The sequence below is a fragment of the Aplysia californica genome, unplaced genomic scaffold, assembly GCF_000002075.1.
Source record: "Aplysia californica isolate F4 #8 unplaced genomic scaffold, AplCal3.0 scaffold00388, whole genome shotgun sequence".
In the NCBI taxonomy this organism is placed as follows: Eukaryota; Metazoa; Mollusca; class Gastropoda; order Aplysiida; family Aplysiidae; genus Aplysia; species Aplysia californica.
Genome location: NW_004797658.1, coordinates 368314 through 387584, shown reverse-complemented (window position 1 = coordinate 387584; position 19271 = coordinate 368314). Strand labels below are relative to the sequence as shown.

Genomic DNA, 19271 nt, shown 5'->3' with positions numbered 1-19271 from the left:
ATGTGTTAACACACATGTGAACACACCAACCTCTCCCCTGTGTTGAATGTGTTGCATATGTGACACACACCAGTCTCTCCCCTGTGTTGAGCGTGTTATGACACACACATGTGGAACACAGCAGTCCATGTGCTTCGCTTTATTGTACTAAAAACTGGGTTGGGGCGTTAAGTCTGCTCAAGTTTAAATAGATACAACTGGTTTCCACATTATGCCACAAGAGTGCTAAAAAGAAAAAAAGTGACAATAAACATTTCCACTGCTCAGTGTAAAACTCAGTCAAAGGTCATTTTATAAAACGTCTTACACTAAGCAGTGGATTTGCTTTAGATGGAACTAAAGATATCCCAACAAGTTGATTGTGTAGAAAGATGCGATGTGTTTATTGGCCACTTCTTCACAGCCAACTCTTTAGACCTGGGGCTAAGCCTTTGTCTCAGTCTATCTGACCTCCCTGTTACTGTATTTAGACAAATGGTCACGAGGAAGTAGAGCTTTTTCCCAGTGTGATGTCCAGGTCTCCAGTGTGAGGGTTGAAGCTGGACGTGATCACAAGTGCCGGAGTCTCCGTGGAGGAGATTTCCTGTCGGAACAACTGCACGCCTTGTTTGGAGAACTTGTCCCATCTAGCCAGAGAAACAAACCAAAATACACTATCAACATTTCATCTGTGTACTGCTTAATTTGTCAAAGTGATATATAAGAATGATATTGCATTTATATAGCCCTTTACTCCAAACAAATATATATAGACTCCAAGAGCTTTACATTATGACATGATTACCGAGAGTAAACCTCACACACACAAAAAAAAATTATTTCATATATATGACAAGAAAACCAGTTCAATTATAAAAAAAATAATTTTCTCACCCATACATTAATTATTCATTCATAATATAAAAGGACAGTAATGACCACAAGATAAGCCTACATCAACACATGCTCACACACCTCAACTAAGACTCTAAAAAATCACTCGAACATGTTTTGTTGCTTTTCTGAGGTCCTGGGGCAAAAAATTAGAAAATTTTTTTTTACTGAGGGCCATTGTGAGTGGAGTCGAGGGAAGCCTGGGCCGCACCGCGTATTCCACACACAAAAATAAAGGTTTCAAGTTTGGTTTATTTTAAGAACAACTTCCAAATTACATTTACAACTTGTCAACAAATACCACACAGCTTGGGGGTAGCCCATAAATAATGAAAAATATAAAAATCCAAGGCACCACCTTGGCAAAAAGGAAGGCTATAAAGGTGCATGTGAGAAAAACCTGTTAGCTGCACTAACCTAACAACACACAACTTTGAAGTCGAGTAAGGGTCTCAAAATATCGCCCAGAGGGCCTAAATTGGCTCACCGCAGGCAGCGAGTTTGAGACTCCTGGTCTATGGAACCGGGTATAGTAAATGGGCCCTTTATCAAATTTCAATTAATTTGAGAAAATTTCTCTTTCACTCAGAATTTTTTTTAATGACTTTGGCATATATGTATTATCTCAAAATATATCTGTGACTGTGATGACAAGGCAGGTACATTCGGCACAGGCACAGGCTAGACACAGTACATATGTAGATGAGACATAAAGGAGAAGCAGGTAGAACATGAGACAAGGACAGACAGGTAGGACCTGAGACTAAGGTAGACACGAAGCACCTCAGACTAGGACAGATAGGTAGGACATGAGACTAGGGTAGGTGAGACATGGACAGACAGGTAGGACATATAGGTTCAACATGAGACTAGAACAGACCTGATTTTCTGGCCGTGCCAGTTGGTCCCTGTACATGTGTCGTCTGAGGAGAGCCCCGAGCTGGTGCGGAGGTTGTCACCAAAGTCAAACTCTGTCCAGAAAGCCACGCCGTTTACAGTCTCATCTCTGAAAAACAGACGGACAGACACAAGGGATGACACACACGACATAAAACAAGAGTAATTTAGAGCTGAGCCCCCCCCATAAAAAAAGCCTTACAATAACTGCTTCTTTGAGATGAACATCATTAATAGCAACCATATAACCCAGGGAAAAAGCAAGGCAAGCAGAAAGTAAAGAAAGAAAGGAAAGAAGTAGGAACTGCAATTAGCATCCACCCACATCCTCCTCTCAAAGCCAGACACAGGACAGTAATAATAATGATAAAAATAATAAAAGTATGGAAGTAATAATAATAATAATAATAGTAAATGTGTGTGGGTGAGTATGTGTGCATGTGTAATCCCTCCACATCATCCCCCCCTAGACTGACCTGCAGAACTCCCAGGGTTTGACGGAGCCCTCGTCAAGAACCAGTGATCTAAACTTTCCAGGCAGAGCCACTTACTTGGTGAGCTGTACATCCACCGACTGTCCGAGCGGTGAGAGTTGGTCGACCTGACGGGTCAAGTCCAGGGAGATAAGGAGCTGTGGTTCAGAGGCAGACACGGCCGGGTACTCCCACAGGGGCTGGGGTTCGATCTCTGGGTCTGCACAGTCAGATGATACCTGAGGAGACATTTTTTTTAAAAGTTAATATTATACGGCACTTGCAACACAATAAGTCATATAAGTGCCGAAGACTGGAGGTGTTACAAGAAAGTAACAAACACAAAAAAGAAGGAGAGATAAGAATGATAGAGGTTTGATAGGAAGGAACAAGCAAACCACACCGCACGGCTGTTACCGACCGCCAACTTAGTCAAACCGCCAGCCCCTGGCACTCCCCGTAACCTGATACTCTGTGACCCCGGTCACCGGGTCAGTGCAACCAGTTCACTGCCGATGCCCAGTTACAGTTGTTTTCTTATCACACTTTGCTTTTTACGCGTAAACTGAGGCAGTAAACAAAAACTATAATAGAGATCTCCCAGAAAATCACTCACACTGAACGATCGAAATAGCTCTAGTGTGGGCAAACAGGATAAAGTAAATACTTACATGGTGGCATCATTGTACGCTTCTTCAAAGCAAAGATATTGAAAGCTTGAATTAAAGAATCACAGAAAATTAGGGTCCTTGATAAATATGGTCAAAGTGCACTTACTACTATACATCATGTACAGACATGTAGGCCTACCCCTGAAACAGGGGAAATTCTTCGTCGTTTTCCTGCATTTGACTGTTTAATTTTCTCACTAAAGGAGTATTAAGTTTTTCATCTTCTTTTGTTAGTGGTCGCGTTGGAGAGATCTCTAGAGACTGAGAGAAGAGCCTGTCGTGTTTAAATGCTGGAGAAGTGCTGCTATCTACCACTAGCTGTGTAGGTTTGGATGGCATGGATGTAGCAATAGGGAGGACATGAAGCTCAACCTTACTGTGGTCTGTGCTTGATGATGCAGTGCCCGAGTCGAGAGATGCCATGTCTTTCTTCATTCCTAGTATTGTCTTCTGTGTGTGTAGATGGCTCTGCAGTTGAGTTGTTTGCTGTGTTTGCCGAGTCTTCAAACGTATGTGGTGAAAGTGTTGTCTCTGAGGTTTCCGGTGTTTTTGTTGTTACTAATTCTACTGGAATGTTCTTGCTCCCCACTGACGTGCAATGATAGTGTGTGCATATCGAACTGTCACCAGCATGTATATCAGACTGAAAAGCTGTCCACAAAATTGAGGAGGTTTCAGCTGCTTTTCTTGCCTTACTATAGTTCCCTCATACGAATCATGTGTCCTACTGCGCTTTATCTTGTTGGTACAGGCATAGCATATCGTCGATGAATGTTTACTCCATTCATCAACTGCTATCCTTACGCCAAATACCAAGATATCATGTAGGCTACAAAGTCAATGCATTTGTAGACTTTTGTCTTTTGCAATTTTTGTTTTCTGGATAGACTTCTACCACTACATGTTCTACAAAAATCATGAAATATACAGAACATGGGACACTTCATCATGGCACTCCATTATGAATTATATTAATGTTATCCACAGAAAAAAAGCAGAAGAAATCCAGACGAGGCGAAAGAGGCTTGGGATACTTTCACACTCCAAGTTCTACACAAAATCGATCACTTATGAATCACACAGAATAAGTACAATGTTCTCACTTCCACATGTAACTCAGTACTCTTTTCCCATGCGTAATCAAGAAAAAAAATTCAATTGTAGGTGAAATTACTGAGAAAAAATAACTCTTCAAATTTAAAAAAATAGATGAAAGTTGCTTTAAAAGTAATAAAGGATGGAGAGCACTTCTCAGCAAGCAGGATTAACACTAGTGAACGCACAAAAGAGAAAATAATATTGTCTTATACTTATTGGGTTGAAGTAGCCCTTTAAAATGAGACCCCACATGGAGACATCGAATCTTTAGATCGGGAGATGTTGGGGATCAAATTAATAGAAAATGACTGAAATCAAGTATTCTTGGCACAGCCGAGGCACCCCGGGAGTGCCGCTGCCGTCACAGTACCTTGCATGGTTTGACAGCTGATTTATTACCATCTCGGGGTGGTCAGCGGGAAACGCTTGCCCTGTAACTAAACTGGAGGTTTTGGGATGATTTAAACCGCCATGACCAGAGCACCCGCCAGTGTGTGAGGAAAAAGCACACATAGGGCCTATATATATATATATACATATAATATATTATACAAATAAATTATAATAATAAAAAAACTGCAATTTATTGATCCCCATGGGGGAATTCTGGTCACAATACAATGGCATAATAATTAAGTATACAACTCCCTACCCCCCACTCTCTCCATGACCACTGCCCTGTACGTTGTAGTCAAAGAGTTTTACACCACATGCAACACAAATAGGTCATGAATAAGTGCTGAAGATTAGAGGAGTTACTAGATAGCAACATGATACAAAAAACAAGGAGAGATTTATAACAGCAATACATTTGATAAGACAGAGGGAGCAAATCACACCAGAGCACCCGCCAACCACCAACACTAACCTCTATAAGTTTATCAAACTCAGTGATGTCAAATCCCTCACAGTTCCCCACGGGAATCCTGATCTTGTGCAGGTCTCGGAACCTCACAGCCATGGCCTTAACCTCCATGGCCCGAGGGAGGATGACTGCGTCGGGCGAGAGGAAGGGCCTGATGGTGGATGCAGCATACCAGAAGTACAGATGTTCCCAGGGGAGGGAGGACGCTTGGAAGAACGGCTCGGCTACCACAACATCTATCTGAGGACAAACAAACAGACAAAAAAAATGAACAAACAAATGAATGAATATACAAAATAACTCAACGTCAACAAACAAGACCTATCTGTGAACAAACAAACCAACAAACAAAATCTAACAAAAGATGTATCTGTGAACAAACAAACAAATGAATCAACAAACAAACAAAACCAGCCACAAGATCTATCTGTGAAAAACACAAACTGAAACAAAATCTACACATGATGTATCTGTGAACAAGCAAACAAATGAACAAACAAACAAACCTACCAGAAGACCGTGGAACAAATAAACACACAAACAAAGTCTCCCACAAGACCTGACAACAAACAAACAACATGAGTGACGGGCCCAACATGACAGAGAACAAACCTTTTGATGGTTCAAGTCAGCACTGGTCAGATCCCCCACCTCTTTCTCCAGGACCGTGACGCGGTCACCAAGGTTGTTGCTCTCTAAGATTTGTTTGATGATCCGCCGACAGCTTGAGTTAGTGTCCAGGTAGAAGACCTGGGTCAAATGTCAAGGGCAGAGATTGGGTACAATGTCGTAGCATTCAATGTAAAGCCCCAGTTACACGCAACGATGTTGTATCTGATTCATTGTATGAGAGAACTATCAGTTTTATTGAACTATGTTGTCTGTTTACACATTCCAATCTATCATTAAGTTTTCTTTCGATTGATGAGATTCCTCATCATAAAGTCACCATGTCTCTTTGAGACGACAGCGATTTGCCTGCACTCTATGTGAAGGTTTCGAGCTCTGGACCTAATGAATGAAAGGCGAACACTAAACCTCTAGATCACGAGACCCCCCCCCCCTTTTCCCCTGTATATTTCGATTTAGCAGAACAGTGTCTTTAGAAAAGCCATACTGTAGGCCTACAGGGTTGTGTTTAGAACTGGAAGCTGATGTGTAACGCACCGAGTGACCTTGATGCACAGCTTCACCCTTGACTATCAACTAAATAATAAAATTGCAAAAATATATATAATAACGGACCAAATCAGGTTCTCCTCGAGCAACTTTGCTTATTTTGAGACGCTGATTCCGAATATGAAATCAGTTTTTACCTACAATAATTATTTTTTAAATTTTGAGTCCTGAGTTTAGTTCTGCGCAGCGGCAAATTTCAAAGTGAATCTACGTCACAGCGCATCTCCCTCAATTGTGACCGTGATCGCACGGAAAATATCAAGCAGCGCTTGATTTCTCTCTCCAAACCATCGTTCAATCGTCCAAATTTTGTACAATTTTGTGGTTACACCTAACGTTTTATCGTAGGATCGCTATATCGTCCAGTTTTTGTACAATTTATCGTTACGTGTAACCGGGCCTTAAGTCTTCACATCTCTCTCTCTCTCTCATGCATGACTGTATGCACACACACATGCACGCGTATACAAACACATACATACACATACGTATACACGTCTTAACATCTCTCACACACACACACACACACACACATACGTCAAGGGGAGAGTTTGGGTACATAACAACAGGGACAGCTCGCATACAAACACCACTCAAGTCTTCACATCTCTCTCTCTTTCACAAACACACCTGCTTAGCTCCGACAGCAGCAGCCATGACTGGCAGCAAAGACCCGTCAGAAATGACCAGACAAACTGTGGAGCTGTTCACATGCTGTGGAGAGAGGGGAACACAGAAAAAAGTATGCGCAAGTCCACTTTGTTTGTTTTTTAAAGTTATAATAAGACTTTTATGGCACTTACAACACAATTAGGTCACAAAACTGCTGAAGACTAGGTGTTACAAAAAGGTTTAATTTAGTACCAGTATTACTGCACTTGCAACACATTTAAGTCAAATTATGAGTGCTGAAGATTAGAGGTGCTACTGGAGAATTTAGTTCTAGGAAGAGTTTCACTGCTCTTGCACCAAAATGAAGTCATAAAGAAGTGCCAAAGATTAGAGGTCCTACAGGAGAATAATGCACAAAGAAAAGAAGGAGTGATTAGGATGATTGATGTATGACAGAAAAGAAGGAGCAAACCACACCACAGCATCTGCCAACCACCCAGTTCTAAGTCAATAACAGGAGATGTCTGTTCCAGGTCTGGCACTTCATGATGATGAAATCATTGTCACGACAACTTTTAACAGAATCTAGAAAAAAATAATAAAACTGAAAATATCACTGCACTAAAAAAACAAACTGGTCAATAACATTCTTTAATAAGCTTTGTTTTGCATGCGAAGCACATCGACAAAATAACGGTTGTGAAAGAGGAAGACAGATCATCCATCTCCTCCTCGTTACATGACCCACTGATACTGAGGGCCAGGACATCCCTTCCCTGCCAAATACATACTTTTTGCAGCGCTTTCATCAACACGCTGTTCCTGTGGTCCTCGCTAAGCTGTGCCAGACGGCCCCGACTGAACGCAATGTGAAGGCCACACGTACAGACCGGCCGAAGTCTGAGCCACAGAGGGACAAGAAAAAAGAAGCAATAATGTCAAAGAGTTTTTAAACACATGCTCTCCAATGTTTTCACAGCTACTAGAATTATAGTATCAAAGGTGCTATGCTTCAACTGTGAAAGTGGTTTTCAGTTTCAATTTGCTAAGAATTTTAAGACACTTGCAACTGCATAAGGTCATATGAGCCTACAGAACTAGTTTCTTGAGAATTTTTCAACGCACAAAAATAAAACGTCTGGTTTAAATGATGAAAGAAGCAACAAAAGCTAGACAACAGTACTTAACCCTACTCATACGTCGGTTTTACTATCGTATCCATACGACATGGGTAACTGTGAGCCCCCACTTTCCAAAGAGAAAATTTACTCATTAATTCGCTTTGCATAGCAGTCTGTAAAAATGATTTTTTCGAGAAATACTGAAATTTTCAAAGAGATCTTCGCACTAGAAGTATTCTAAAATGTGAAAAATACAACCCACGGGGTACAAAATTACCCCAGGCATATAGATAGGGTTAATAGAGTTTTACGGCACTTGTAACACAAAAGGTCATTTCAGAACCAAAGAATTTTTTTTTTGGTAAGTGTTTTACAGCGACAAAATATTAGACTGAGAATCTGTGCACTACAACTACATGACAATAGCAACAACTTTTAGTTTTAGTGAGAGTTTTACAGCACTTGCAACACAATTAGGTCATATAAATGTCAAAGATTTGAGGTGTTACTAGCGAGTAACATACGAAGAAAAGGAGGAGGAGAGATAAGGACAACAGATGTCTGATAGAAAAGAAAGAGCGAACCACACCAGAGCACCCGCCCACACCAACAACAATAGATGAAGAACAGAGAATCCGAGCATTACAACATTAACAAAATGTAAAGAATGGAGAATCTCAAAACTACATCAACAATTTCAACAACAACACCCACAACTTCACCAACAAAACATAAAGAAGAAAGAGTCAGGTGTACCGGTCTATTGTGACAGTGTCGAACCACAGACTGTACTCGTCGTGTCTGGCATAGACGGGGAATGTGTCGCCCTCGGCAACCGGCAGGGGGGAGGAGGGGTAGTACACGGCCTGCATCCAGTGATCTCTCCACTATTCGGTGGCGTGGGGAAGGACATGGATGGAAACAAAAACAAGTTAGAGGTGTGTCTCCATGGGGGAGGCGGGAGAAAAACTCTTACAGTAATACAACATGATTGGAGGAAAGGGGAGGATAGGGGGAGGTGTCAGGAAAAAACCAACGTAGACAGGCCTACAACACCTTAGAAATGTCTTTCCGTGGGAGCGCGCGGGGGGGTGTGAAAATACACACACAGAAATACAACACACTAGAATGATTTAAATGTCTCTGCAAACAGACAGACACACCAACAGACAGACAACTCACTGGCACGGCTTCTCCCTGAGGCTGGTTCCAGCGGGGAGCACAGCTGAGGACAATCTCCCCGTCTGCGTCCATGTCCAGATCCCACCACATGACAAACGCGTCCACGCTGGCCGAGCGCAGCGCGTGCAGCAACACGTCGCAACTTTCCTCCTTGTGGAGGGATTCCTTCTTGCTGAAGTCAAAGCTGGGAGGGGGAGAGGTCATGGTGAGTAGGGGGCAGACGATGAGAGGTTAGAGGTCATGTTGAGTGGGGAACAGATGATGATGAGAGGTTTAGAGGTCATGGTGAGTGGGGGACAGATGATGATGAGAGGTTAGAGGTCATGGTGAGTGGGGGACAGATGACAATGAGAGGTTAGAGGTCATGGTGAGTGGGGGACACATGATGATGAGAGGTTAGAGGTCATGATGAGTGGGGGACAGATGACAATGAGAGGTTAGAGGTCATGGTGAGTGGGGGACAGATGACAATGAGAGGTTAGAGGTCATGGTGAGTGGGGGACAGATGACAATGAGAGGTTAGAGGTCATGGTGAGTGGGGAACAGATGATGACAGGTCAGAGGTCATGGTGACTTGGGTGTCAGATGAGAAGTAAGACAACATAGTGAGTTGAGTGACAGATGAGAGGTCACAGGTCATAGTGAGTTGGGTGACAGGTGAGAGGTAATGGCGAGTATGATGACATATGAAAGGTCAAAGGTCATAGTGAGTAGAGTGACAGGTCATGTGTTTTGGTTCGTTGAGAAAAAAGAAGAATATCCACTCATACATGGTGGTTTAAAGCTAGGTTAGAAGGAGGCAACTGACAATTTCTTCTCCTTTACTCTCCCTCTCTTTTTTCTTTCTATCCATTCTTCTTCCTTTACATTCTCTCTCTTGTTTTTGTCTATCAGTTCCTCCTCATTTACTCTCCTTCTCTTCTTTCAGTCAATCAATTCCTCCTCCTTTGAGTCCATGACAAGTTATAAAGGAGAGACACGGTCAATATGTTTGGAATCAAGGAAAGTGTAAGGATGTTTCTTATCATTTCACAGGTGTGCCTAGGACAGTTTTTATGGTAGGGAATTATTCAATTTTTAATTTTGCCAAGTGGCTGCCTAATAGCCTACTCTTTAAAAAAATGTTGTCTACCAGGGGATCTTAATATGTCTAACGTGCACACAGGACATCTGAGGTTTTTCATTCTAATTGAAAAAGTTTAGGCACTTCATCTTACATGAATCATACATAAATAGAGTTAACATTGATTGTAGACAGTGAAAAAGCCCAGAGATGAGAGGTTAAAAGAGAACTTTTGTATGAGGTCTCTTAACACAGAAAAAAAAGATAACTCTTCACCTAAACACTTCCACAGGCTCTGAGACAAGAGTGATCTCCTCCTCCAGTTCATCCACCTGCAAGTCGTGTAGTGAGGGCGCCCCACTACAGCAGGAGAAACTGTCAGGCATATGAATCGTCTTTCCGTTTGGTAAGGTCAGAGATCGTAGTTCATTGGAGCGCCTCAGTAGAGGGCACTGCACCGCCTGAATGTAGATACGGGCTCGGGCCGGAATGGCCAAACATTCCTCCTGTACATTCGCAGAGAGAGTGAGAGAGAGATAAGTTTAGTTTAAGTAAGAGCTTTACTGCACTTGCAGGTCATATACGTCCCGAAGATTAGAGGTCTTACTCGAGAAAATACACAGAAAATTAAGAGAAAAAAAAAGATGAACAGACATGTGAAAGGAAAGAAGGAGCAAACTACACCAGAGCACCCTCCAACCACCCACCCATTTAGTCTGAGCACACAACATTACATCTCCCAACAAGATTCAGCTTCAAAATGGCTCAATCAGAGCCTGCTATATTCTACTTCCAGTCACAAACACTCCACCCCAACATCCAGGTACCTCCATCAGCCGAGTAAGCGCGTCTTTGTACGACCAAATGGCTCCTTCCCCAATAAGTTCTGTGTCAAATAGTTCAGTCACTAGCAGATTGGCTCGCTGAGGTAAGTCCTCTCCTGTTGAATACACGACAAAACAGAAACATTTATCTTTGTCCGGTATACGACAACACAGAAACATTTAGCTTTGTCCGGTACACGACAACACAGAAACATTTATCTTTGTCCTGTACACGAAAACACAGAAACATTTATCTTTGTCCGGTACACGACAACACAGAAACATTTATCTTTGTCCAGTACACGACAACACAGAAACATCAATGATTGTGGAGTACATGACAACACAGAAACATCAATGATAGTTGAGTACACGACAACACAGAAACATCAATGATAGTTGAGTACACAACAGAATACTTCATCAATGTTGCTAGAAAGCATTGAACACTGACATGTTTTAGTAAGAGTCTAAGGGCACTTGCAACACAATAAAGTCATGCAAGTGCTGAAGCTAAGAGGTGTTACAAAAGAGTAAAAAACACAAAAAAGAAGGAGGAAAGATAAAGAAGATAGATGTTTGACAGTCAAGAAGGAGCAAACCACACTAGAGCACCCGCAAACCACCCATAGTGAACACTGAGAAAAGTATTGACTTTCCACAAATAACTAAAACACAAAGTCCACACACACCATCTCTACATGAAAGATCTTACCCATTTCATTTAAACAAAATGTGTGGACTGTTTTTTGTACAAATACCAGTCCAGTCCAGATATTTTGTTTAAATGAAAGAACTTATCCCTTCAAACAAAACAAAAAATCTTTCCACACACATTTTCTCAAGCTGACAAAGTCAATTTCATTTTTTTTATATTCACACTTGCAGTCTTGGCCAAAACAAACAAACAAACCACACAGCACACACACACAAAGAAAGAACATATTTATGCAAGAGAAAAAAGAGACAATCTTACCAAACAAAACTTCCGTGGAGCGTTTAGGCACCAGTTTGATCTTGTCCTCCAGCTTGTTTGTCCTCAGTACTTTCCTGGCACACTCAGCCATTGGGGGAAATGCCTTGAACATGTTTAGTTTAAGTTTTAGTAAAAGTTTTTCCTGGTGCTTGCAACACAAACAGGTCATATAAGTGCCAAAGATTAGATGTACACCTAAAGAGTAACATACAAGATAAGGATGATAGATGTTTCGTAGGGAAAAAAAGAACAAACAAGCACACCTACAAACCACCCACCGGAGTTGAAGAGTTGGGGACACAGACAGCATTGAAATACTGTCATCTCTTTTTGTTTTAATAGAGTTTTTTCGGCACCTTTTTTAAGGTCATATGAAAGCCAAGGGGTGGATGTCAATAGAGAAGTCTTTACAGAGAATCTGGCTTACTCTGCTCACCTCTTTAGCTTCAACAGCACAAAGTCTGCTTCGACTATCAAGGCGCCCCGGAAATAGAGGGTCACAAGAGTGTGACAAACATACAAAAGAAGCAGAAGAAAAATGATGATTGTAAGGATTAGGAAAGAAAAAGCAGCAGTTCCCTATTGCAATTCAAGCACAGTTATGAGCACGACATTGATGAGTCAGCCCATTTACAATTCTACTGTGCATAAGAACATGTTAATGTCCCCCCCCCTCCCCCCCTCCTTTAGGAATGGCCTAAAGACACTGCAGTCAGTAGCACTGCTAGGGGGGGGGGGGGGGGGTCATCTCGAAAGTGTTTTATGTAGTTACAGTACAACATTGTGGGGAAAATGCCTTGAACTTCAAGAGTTAGGTTAAAGATACTGTCATCTCCTTATTGTTTTAGGTTGTTATAGTAAAACATTGAGATAAACACTTTGCAGTCCTCTCTGAAGTGTTTTACGCAGTATGATAAAATGAAAGAACAACAATGGGGCTGAAATGCCTTGCAGTCATCTCTGAAGGGGTTTACATAGTACATAGTATTACAGTACACTGGTCTCTGGCTAATCCCATGACCTCAGGTGACAAAAAATGAGGGCTCTTAAACAAGCATGCTATTGAGCGGATTTCAAAGGGGAATAATCTAAGGGAAGTATTTTGCCCTTGATCTCAGATTGACATTTCATTTTTTTTTTTCCGGTAGGAGCGCAGAGTATAACATATAACCCCAGGGAGCTCATAGTTAGGACATCAAGACAGTCTCATGCTGATGGAGGAAGAATTATTCATATATCCAAATTTTTCTGCTGGGTGAAGAAGCATGTAAGGATTGCTCAACCAAGGTGTTCCCTGGGACAGGCAGAAGAAGGACATGTAAATCTAAGGTGCCAACAACAAAAAAATCCTGAACTTTTCAGACCCCATGAAAACATGCATGCAGGGACTTTAAATTTATTCATCAAAAAGTCTAAAACTCCTTGAATCAAGACTAATTGTCTATAAAGTGCAATATGACACGCAAAAAGAGATTAAAATACCGTGAACATATATCAGCAGGAGTACACATTACAAAATCCTCACAATTTCAGAAATCTGGCCGAAAAATCTGCCCCTGTATGTAAATTCATATATTTTAATCTGATTAATCCGTTCCTTTAAATTCAATAAAATCACCACACTTAAGAAAAAGCTCCTTCCAACCCCCCTCCCCCCAAGACACACATCGTCACATTCGCGGGATTCGCTGACACCTCACCTCACAAGCAGTCACGGAGTCCGCCCCTGAACGAGCAGCCATCATAGATAGGAGCCCTGTGCCCGTCCCAATGTCCAAAACATTCACTGGAATATTTTTCGACTTCATCATTGCCACAGTTTTGCGAATAGCTTGGTAATACTTTACATTCTGAAAGAGAATGCAAAAATGACAAACAGTTCAGAATGAAAAATCAAGACCGGGATGACAATTAATAATAAAGATAACAAAGTATTATCTTATCTTATTATAAGATTTAAAGAGTTTTGCCAACATACTATTATCAATATAAATTTTATGTAAATTATAAAGGAAGTGCTTATTTAGGCCACATATGGCCTAAATAAGGTAAGGGAGGGGGGTTTAGCTTATTTAGGCCACACATGCTCAAACTACCCTTTTCAGGCAACTGAGTTCATTCCACTTTCATAATGGTGCACCTTTCTCATTTAGTATGGTTTTGCCTCAGTGTACAACTTATAAATCATAACCATAATGAATATTGTAAAGAACAAAGCACAATACGCAAAATTTTGCTCAATCCCAATGGTTTGAATGAGGGCCGGATTTTTCCTTCATGGAGGGGCAAAAGCTAGGCTACCATTTTGGCACACTTTGGTCAAGTGAAAAGGTCAAATCCTCCGAATGGACTTCCGGGTTAAATTTGGGGTATAAAAAGTGTGTATACTACGTGGCTGAGTCAAAGTTACACTATCTTTGCCTGAGTGACACTCTCTCGTACTGTCTCGTAGTAGTACATGTAGGCTAGTAGGCCTAGTAGTAGTAGCAAAGATCGTGTAGAGAATATTTGGTAGTAGATTCTATCTAGTAGGCAGTTTAGTGAACGTGCTCGCGGCAGGGCGAATCGGCCTCGATAAGCCCCGTAGACTTTTGTGATCGGCCACGAAGCCTCGTGTTTTGATGGGTCTAGATCTAGATCTAGATCTAAACAACTCAGTGCTATTCGCACTGCCACATCCGACAGGCCTAGATCTACATCTTTTTAAAAGGAAAAAAAAGATCATCAAAATGGTTGAATTCGCATGAAAATCGATTAGGTAGAACTAGAACTATTAAAATTTGCTTCTGAAAACAAGGCAATTTTTATACCAAGGCCATTTTTATAACTCGATGAAATAAAAACTACTGACTGTGTACTGTGTTATTCTGTATAAAAATAAATTATGAAACTTCAGGACGTAGATCTATTATTATTTAACAGCATCTTTTGACGCCTGAGCTGTAGAGGTTGAAGTTTTCACAACACTAATAGATCTAGTAATAGGGTTAGGTAATACGGCTTTCCGTAAAAAATGCATAGATCTACAAAAGCCGACCACCGAATCGACCGGGCGCCTCGGTCTCCCCTGCACTCTGATTCAATATTTTTTTTTTTTATGCTAATCAATGAAAATTGCAAATTGATAATAATAGTATAGTCCTGTAGAGGATAGGTGGACTCCGGGGTCTGCATAGCGAAATACTAGGTTTTAGGATGTAGACCCCGGAGTCACCATAGTGAAATAAGGTTGGTTTAAGTAAGGATTGGTACTAGGTTTTAGGACAGGTGGACCCTGGGGTCACCGCAGTGAAATAAGTAGGTTTCTTTAAAGATTGGTGGAACCCGGAGTCACCATAGCCATAGAGGATTAAGAAGGTTTAATTAAGGATTGGTGGACCCCCGGGACACCTTGATTAAACCTACTTATTTTACTACGGTGACCGCAGGATCCACCTATTCTAAAACCTAACTAGTGTTTCGTTAGGTAGACCCTGGGGTCCACCTTAAACCTACCTATTTCACTACGTTGAATCCAGGGTCCACCAATCCTTAAAATTAAACCTAGATCTATCTACATGTACTTATTTCACTACATTGACCCCAGGGTCCACCAATCCTTAATTAAACCTAGATCTACTGATTTCACTACATTGACCCCGTGGTCCTCCAATCCTTAATTAAACCTATATCTACTTATAATTTCACTACTTTGACCACGGGCTCCGCCAGTCCTATTATAAAATAAACTTAGATCTACTTATTTCATTATGTTGACCCCGGGGTCCACCGATCCTTAGTTAAACCTAGATCTACTTATTTCACTACGCTGACTCCGGGGTTCACATCCTAAAACCTAACATTTTGTTAGGTAGACCCCGGGGTCCGCCTATCCACTTTCTTGATAATAACTGAAAACAATACATGCCAGTTGTCATTTATAGTGAAGAAAAATGAGGGGAAAAAAATATAATTAGGTAGACTTTCATTTGTCCAAAAAATTGCAAGTGCAAGTGAAGATCATAAAATAATTTTGTTATTTTCTGGTCACCTTTCCAAGGACCTTAAATTGATTCTACATCACATGTCATGTACGATACGGCTGTGAAGGAAAATGGATGTGAAGAGTTTTAAAGAAATAATAATGTAACTTTTAAAGAAAACAATGCTTTACATTGGTTTGGTTATTTTGACTACATATGTGGCCTAATAAGGTAAGGGAGGGGGGTTTAGCTTATTTAGGCCACCTGTGGCCCAAATAAGGTAAGGGAGGGGGGTTTAGCTTATTTAGGCCATATGTGGCCTAAATAAGGTCACCCAATTATAAACAGCAGAAACTATTGACGTCTGCCCACAAACTTTAGTAAATTTCAAGCTGCCAAAACTATAAATAGTACTCCACACTAGGCACAATGACGTACTGAAAATGATTTTTTATCTCTCTGCGTCTGACAATTACACATGACAGAGTGAGCTATTGTTCCAGCACATCAACAAAACACAGACTAAACAATCAGGAAAAAGCCGTGAGTCTCGTGTGTACATATATCATGCTGCCTGTCTCATGAAGCATGTCAGCATGTGTGTATATGTTTACTTACTGTGTCAATACAGTCATTAGTCAACAAGTGTGTACATAACATGTATACACTGTGTCACTACAGTCAATACAGTCGTAAGTCAACAAGTGAATCCACTTGAGGCATTTGACTTTAAATGTATACTTTATGGCACTGCAGTCATAAACAATTTAGCGCAGTGGTTTTCAAAGTGGGCGCTACCGCCCCCCTGGGGGCGGTGGGGGGCGGTGGTGACAGTTTGGGGGTCGCTGTGGCGAAATTGGGCAATTGGGGGGCGCTAGAAGGCGTTAAGAAATTTCTATGAACTGCCAAAACTAATTTGAACAAAAACTGATAATAGTTTTTAAAAATGGTTTATTTTAGGCATAGTTAACAATACTACTTACTTCTAGGAACTTTCTATCCCAGCGAGCAAAACCCATAATGATGAGCTATTTTCAAAGTGGTCCAAGAATATTTCGAGGAGAAACAGATCCCTCTGACCAATATAGTTTGCCTGTGCAACAGATGGGGCTCCGTCAAAGACAGGTCGGTACCGTGGATTTATGAGCTTCTTGAAGAAATCGGTCCCTGGAGTACTTACTGTTCAGTGTATCAGTCACCATTCACAGACAGCATTAGGTGACTAAAAACCTGAGTGATAGTCTGCATGACACACGTACTGGCCATTGTCATCAAGTGTGTGAACAAGATCAAAGCCCACGCTTTGGATTCGAGATTATTCCAACAACTGTGCCCTGAAAATGACGAGGATTTTCTACACTTACTTTTGCACTCTGAGGTCGGGTGGCTCTCAAAAGAAAACTGTTTAACACGATTGTTCTACCTGTTTGACTCTGTGCTGGAGTTTTTTCAAGAAACAGACCGTGATCTCTGTAATAAATTGAAAGAACACAAGAACAACATTGCGTTCCTCACAGATCTTTTCACAAAGCTCAACCAGGTCAACTTGCAGCTCCAGGGGGATGACATCAACCTGATAAAGGCAAAATTCATTCTATCCTCATTCTCGTCGAAATTGGGAATGTTCCGCCGAAACATTTGCAGAAGAGAATTTGCTCAGTTTCCTAGCTTGACGGAGACACTGAAAGAAGGGCGGGTGTTTGATGAGGAGCTAGAAAAATATTCGAACCCGCCTCATAGATTTGTGTGCTGATAATGAAGACAAGATTTACTGATATTTTTTAACTGGAAGATCCAGACTGGGCACTGGACCCACTCAACACTGAAACAGAAGGTAACTTGCCAGTAGCAACTGAAGAGGAGCTTCTGACAATGAAAAGGGACTTTGAAATCAAACCATTGTTCAAGAAGTCGTACTAGTCATTCTGGTTGAAAACTATTGTGCAAGACAAAATTAATATCCCTCCCTGTGGGAAAAGATCAAGCTGTTAATTTCTTTTCCCACCTCCTATATAGTAGAAAGAGGATTCCGTGCAGTGACAAGGTTGTTGAAAAAGCAGAGGAACAAACTAAGGATTACAGAGCGTGGCGATTTGCGTCTGCTACGACCAATCTGAAACCTGATGTTGATAAGTTGGTTTCGTCTTACCAGATCCATCCTTCTCATTAGGGCAGTGTCAATGACTTATTTGTATACTTACTCCGTAGTTTACCCTCACCCGATACCTCAATGTGTATTTTGTCTTTCTTTCTTTTAAAAAACAAACAACTCATTTGTTTAATAGTGTTTGTTATGTGCATGTACTGCCGCTGATGATGAAACTAATTTTAATAATGATGATGATTACGATGATGGTGATGATTACAGAATAAGATGCAGCACGTTGATGGGAGAAAACGTTTCATAAAGACAATGCCAATCTGTTTCAAACCAATGATCACTGATTTATTTGTGTTTTGATTCTGTATATGTGATAATACATGTATTACTTAATTGAAGTTAATGACAATGGTCGTTTAATACAGACGATAACTGTATGCATAAAATGACAGCATTTTGTTTTCCATGCCCTTGCATAATATTGATGAAAAATTCGTTTTATTATCTCTCGTACACGCATACTCTAAGATTCTATAAAGATAGTGATTTGTTACCCATCTAATGTTTCTATTCAGAACCAATTCTTTAGAATTTAGGCACGTTGTTTTGTACCCTGCTGTTTGAGCTCTCTATATTTGTGATTGTTAATATGCATGTCGTTATGTCAGATTGATGGTTGGGGCGGAGTAGGGGGCGCTGGGACTCCGATGGGGGAAAAAGGGGGCGGTGGGCGAAGAAAGTTTGAAAACCACTGATTTAGCGTGTACAAGTGTAGATACAAACTATACGTCACGACACTTATAAATAAATAAGCTTTCAGATGATAGCATTAACAACACATGCCCAAAAATTGACAAGCGTCCAATTCCACCACGTCATGACATACATATATATGTCACGACAGTCATAAATAAATAAGCATGTATATGTGTACATAAACACTATATATCTGGCATCGTAGTGAAACTAGGCACTCGTCAAAATAATGAATTCAAAGAAAAAGGCTCAACACTTTTTATGTCCATATGAAAGCACATTTCCATGTGAATTTTACTGAAAGACGATAAACCTATTCGATGCCGCGCCCGTAGAATTTACGAGTGTAGCACTGTGCCCATGGCCCGTAGAATTTACGGGACTGCGACAGTGGTTGTTTTAATAACAATTATAAGGAATGATACTGCTAAATTCTAGTTATTATCATTGGGGTACCTTGCCAGAATAAAATTGAGTATGTATCTAGCTAAGATTATTATTGTTTATATTGCTACTCATTTATATTATGCATGTGATTGTAAGCCTGTGTGTGTGTGCATGTTTGTGTGTGTGTGTGTGTGTGTGTGTGTGTGTGTTGCGTGTGTTGCGTGTGTGTGT

At 40.9% G+C, this 19271-nt stretch overlaps 1 protein-coding gene across 1 annotated transcript in view; it reads right to left on the bottom strand.

Moving 5' to 3' along the window:
- Nucleotides 1-359: 359 nt before the first annotated feature.
- Nucleotides 360-19271, bottom strand: part of LOC101861221 (protein arginine N-methyltransferase 7) — a 23975-nt gene continuing 5063 nt past the window's right edge. Inside the window, exons 3-15 of the mRNA XM_005103742.3 lie at nt 13535-13684; nt 11835-11937; nt 10862-10974; nt 10311-10540; nt 8972-9155; nt 8546-8676; nt 7460-7568; nt 6687-6770; nt 5490-5627; nt 4881-5117; nt 2322-2482; nt 1754-1879; nt 360-626 (exon numbers count right to left, since the gene is read on the bottom strand). Coding sequence (XP_005103799.3) covers nt 479-626; nt 1754-1879; nt 2322-2482; nt 4881-5117; nt 5490-5627; nt 6687-6770; nt 7460-7568; nt 8546-8676; nt 8972-9155; nt 10311-10540; nt 10862-10974; nt 11835-11937; nt 13535-13684 — 1914 coding nt within the window. The 3' untranslated portion in view covers nt 360-478. The remainder of the gene's footprint in view (nt 627-1753; nt 1880-2321; nt 2483-4880; nt 5118-5489; nt 5628-6686; nt 6771-7459; nt 7569-8545; nt 8677-8971; nt 9156-10310; nt 10541-10861; nt 10975-11834; nt 11938-13534; nt 13685-19271) is intronic.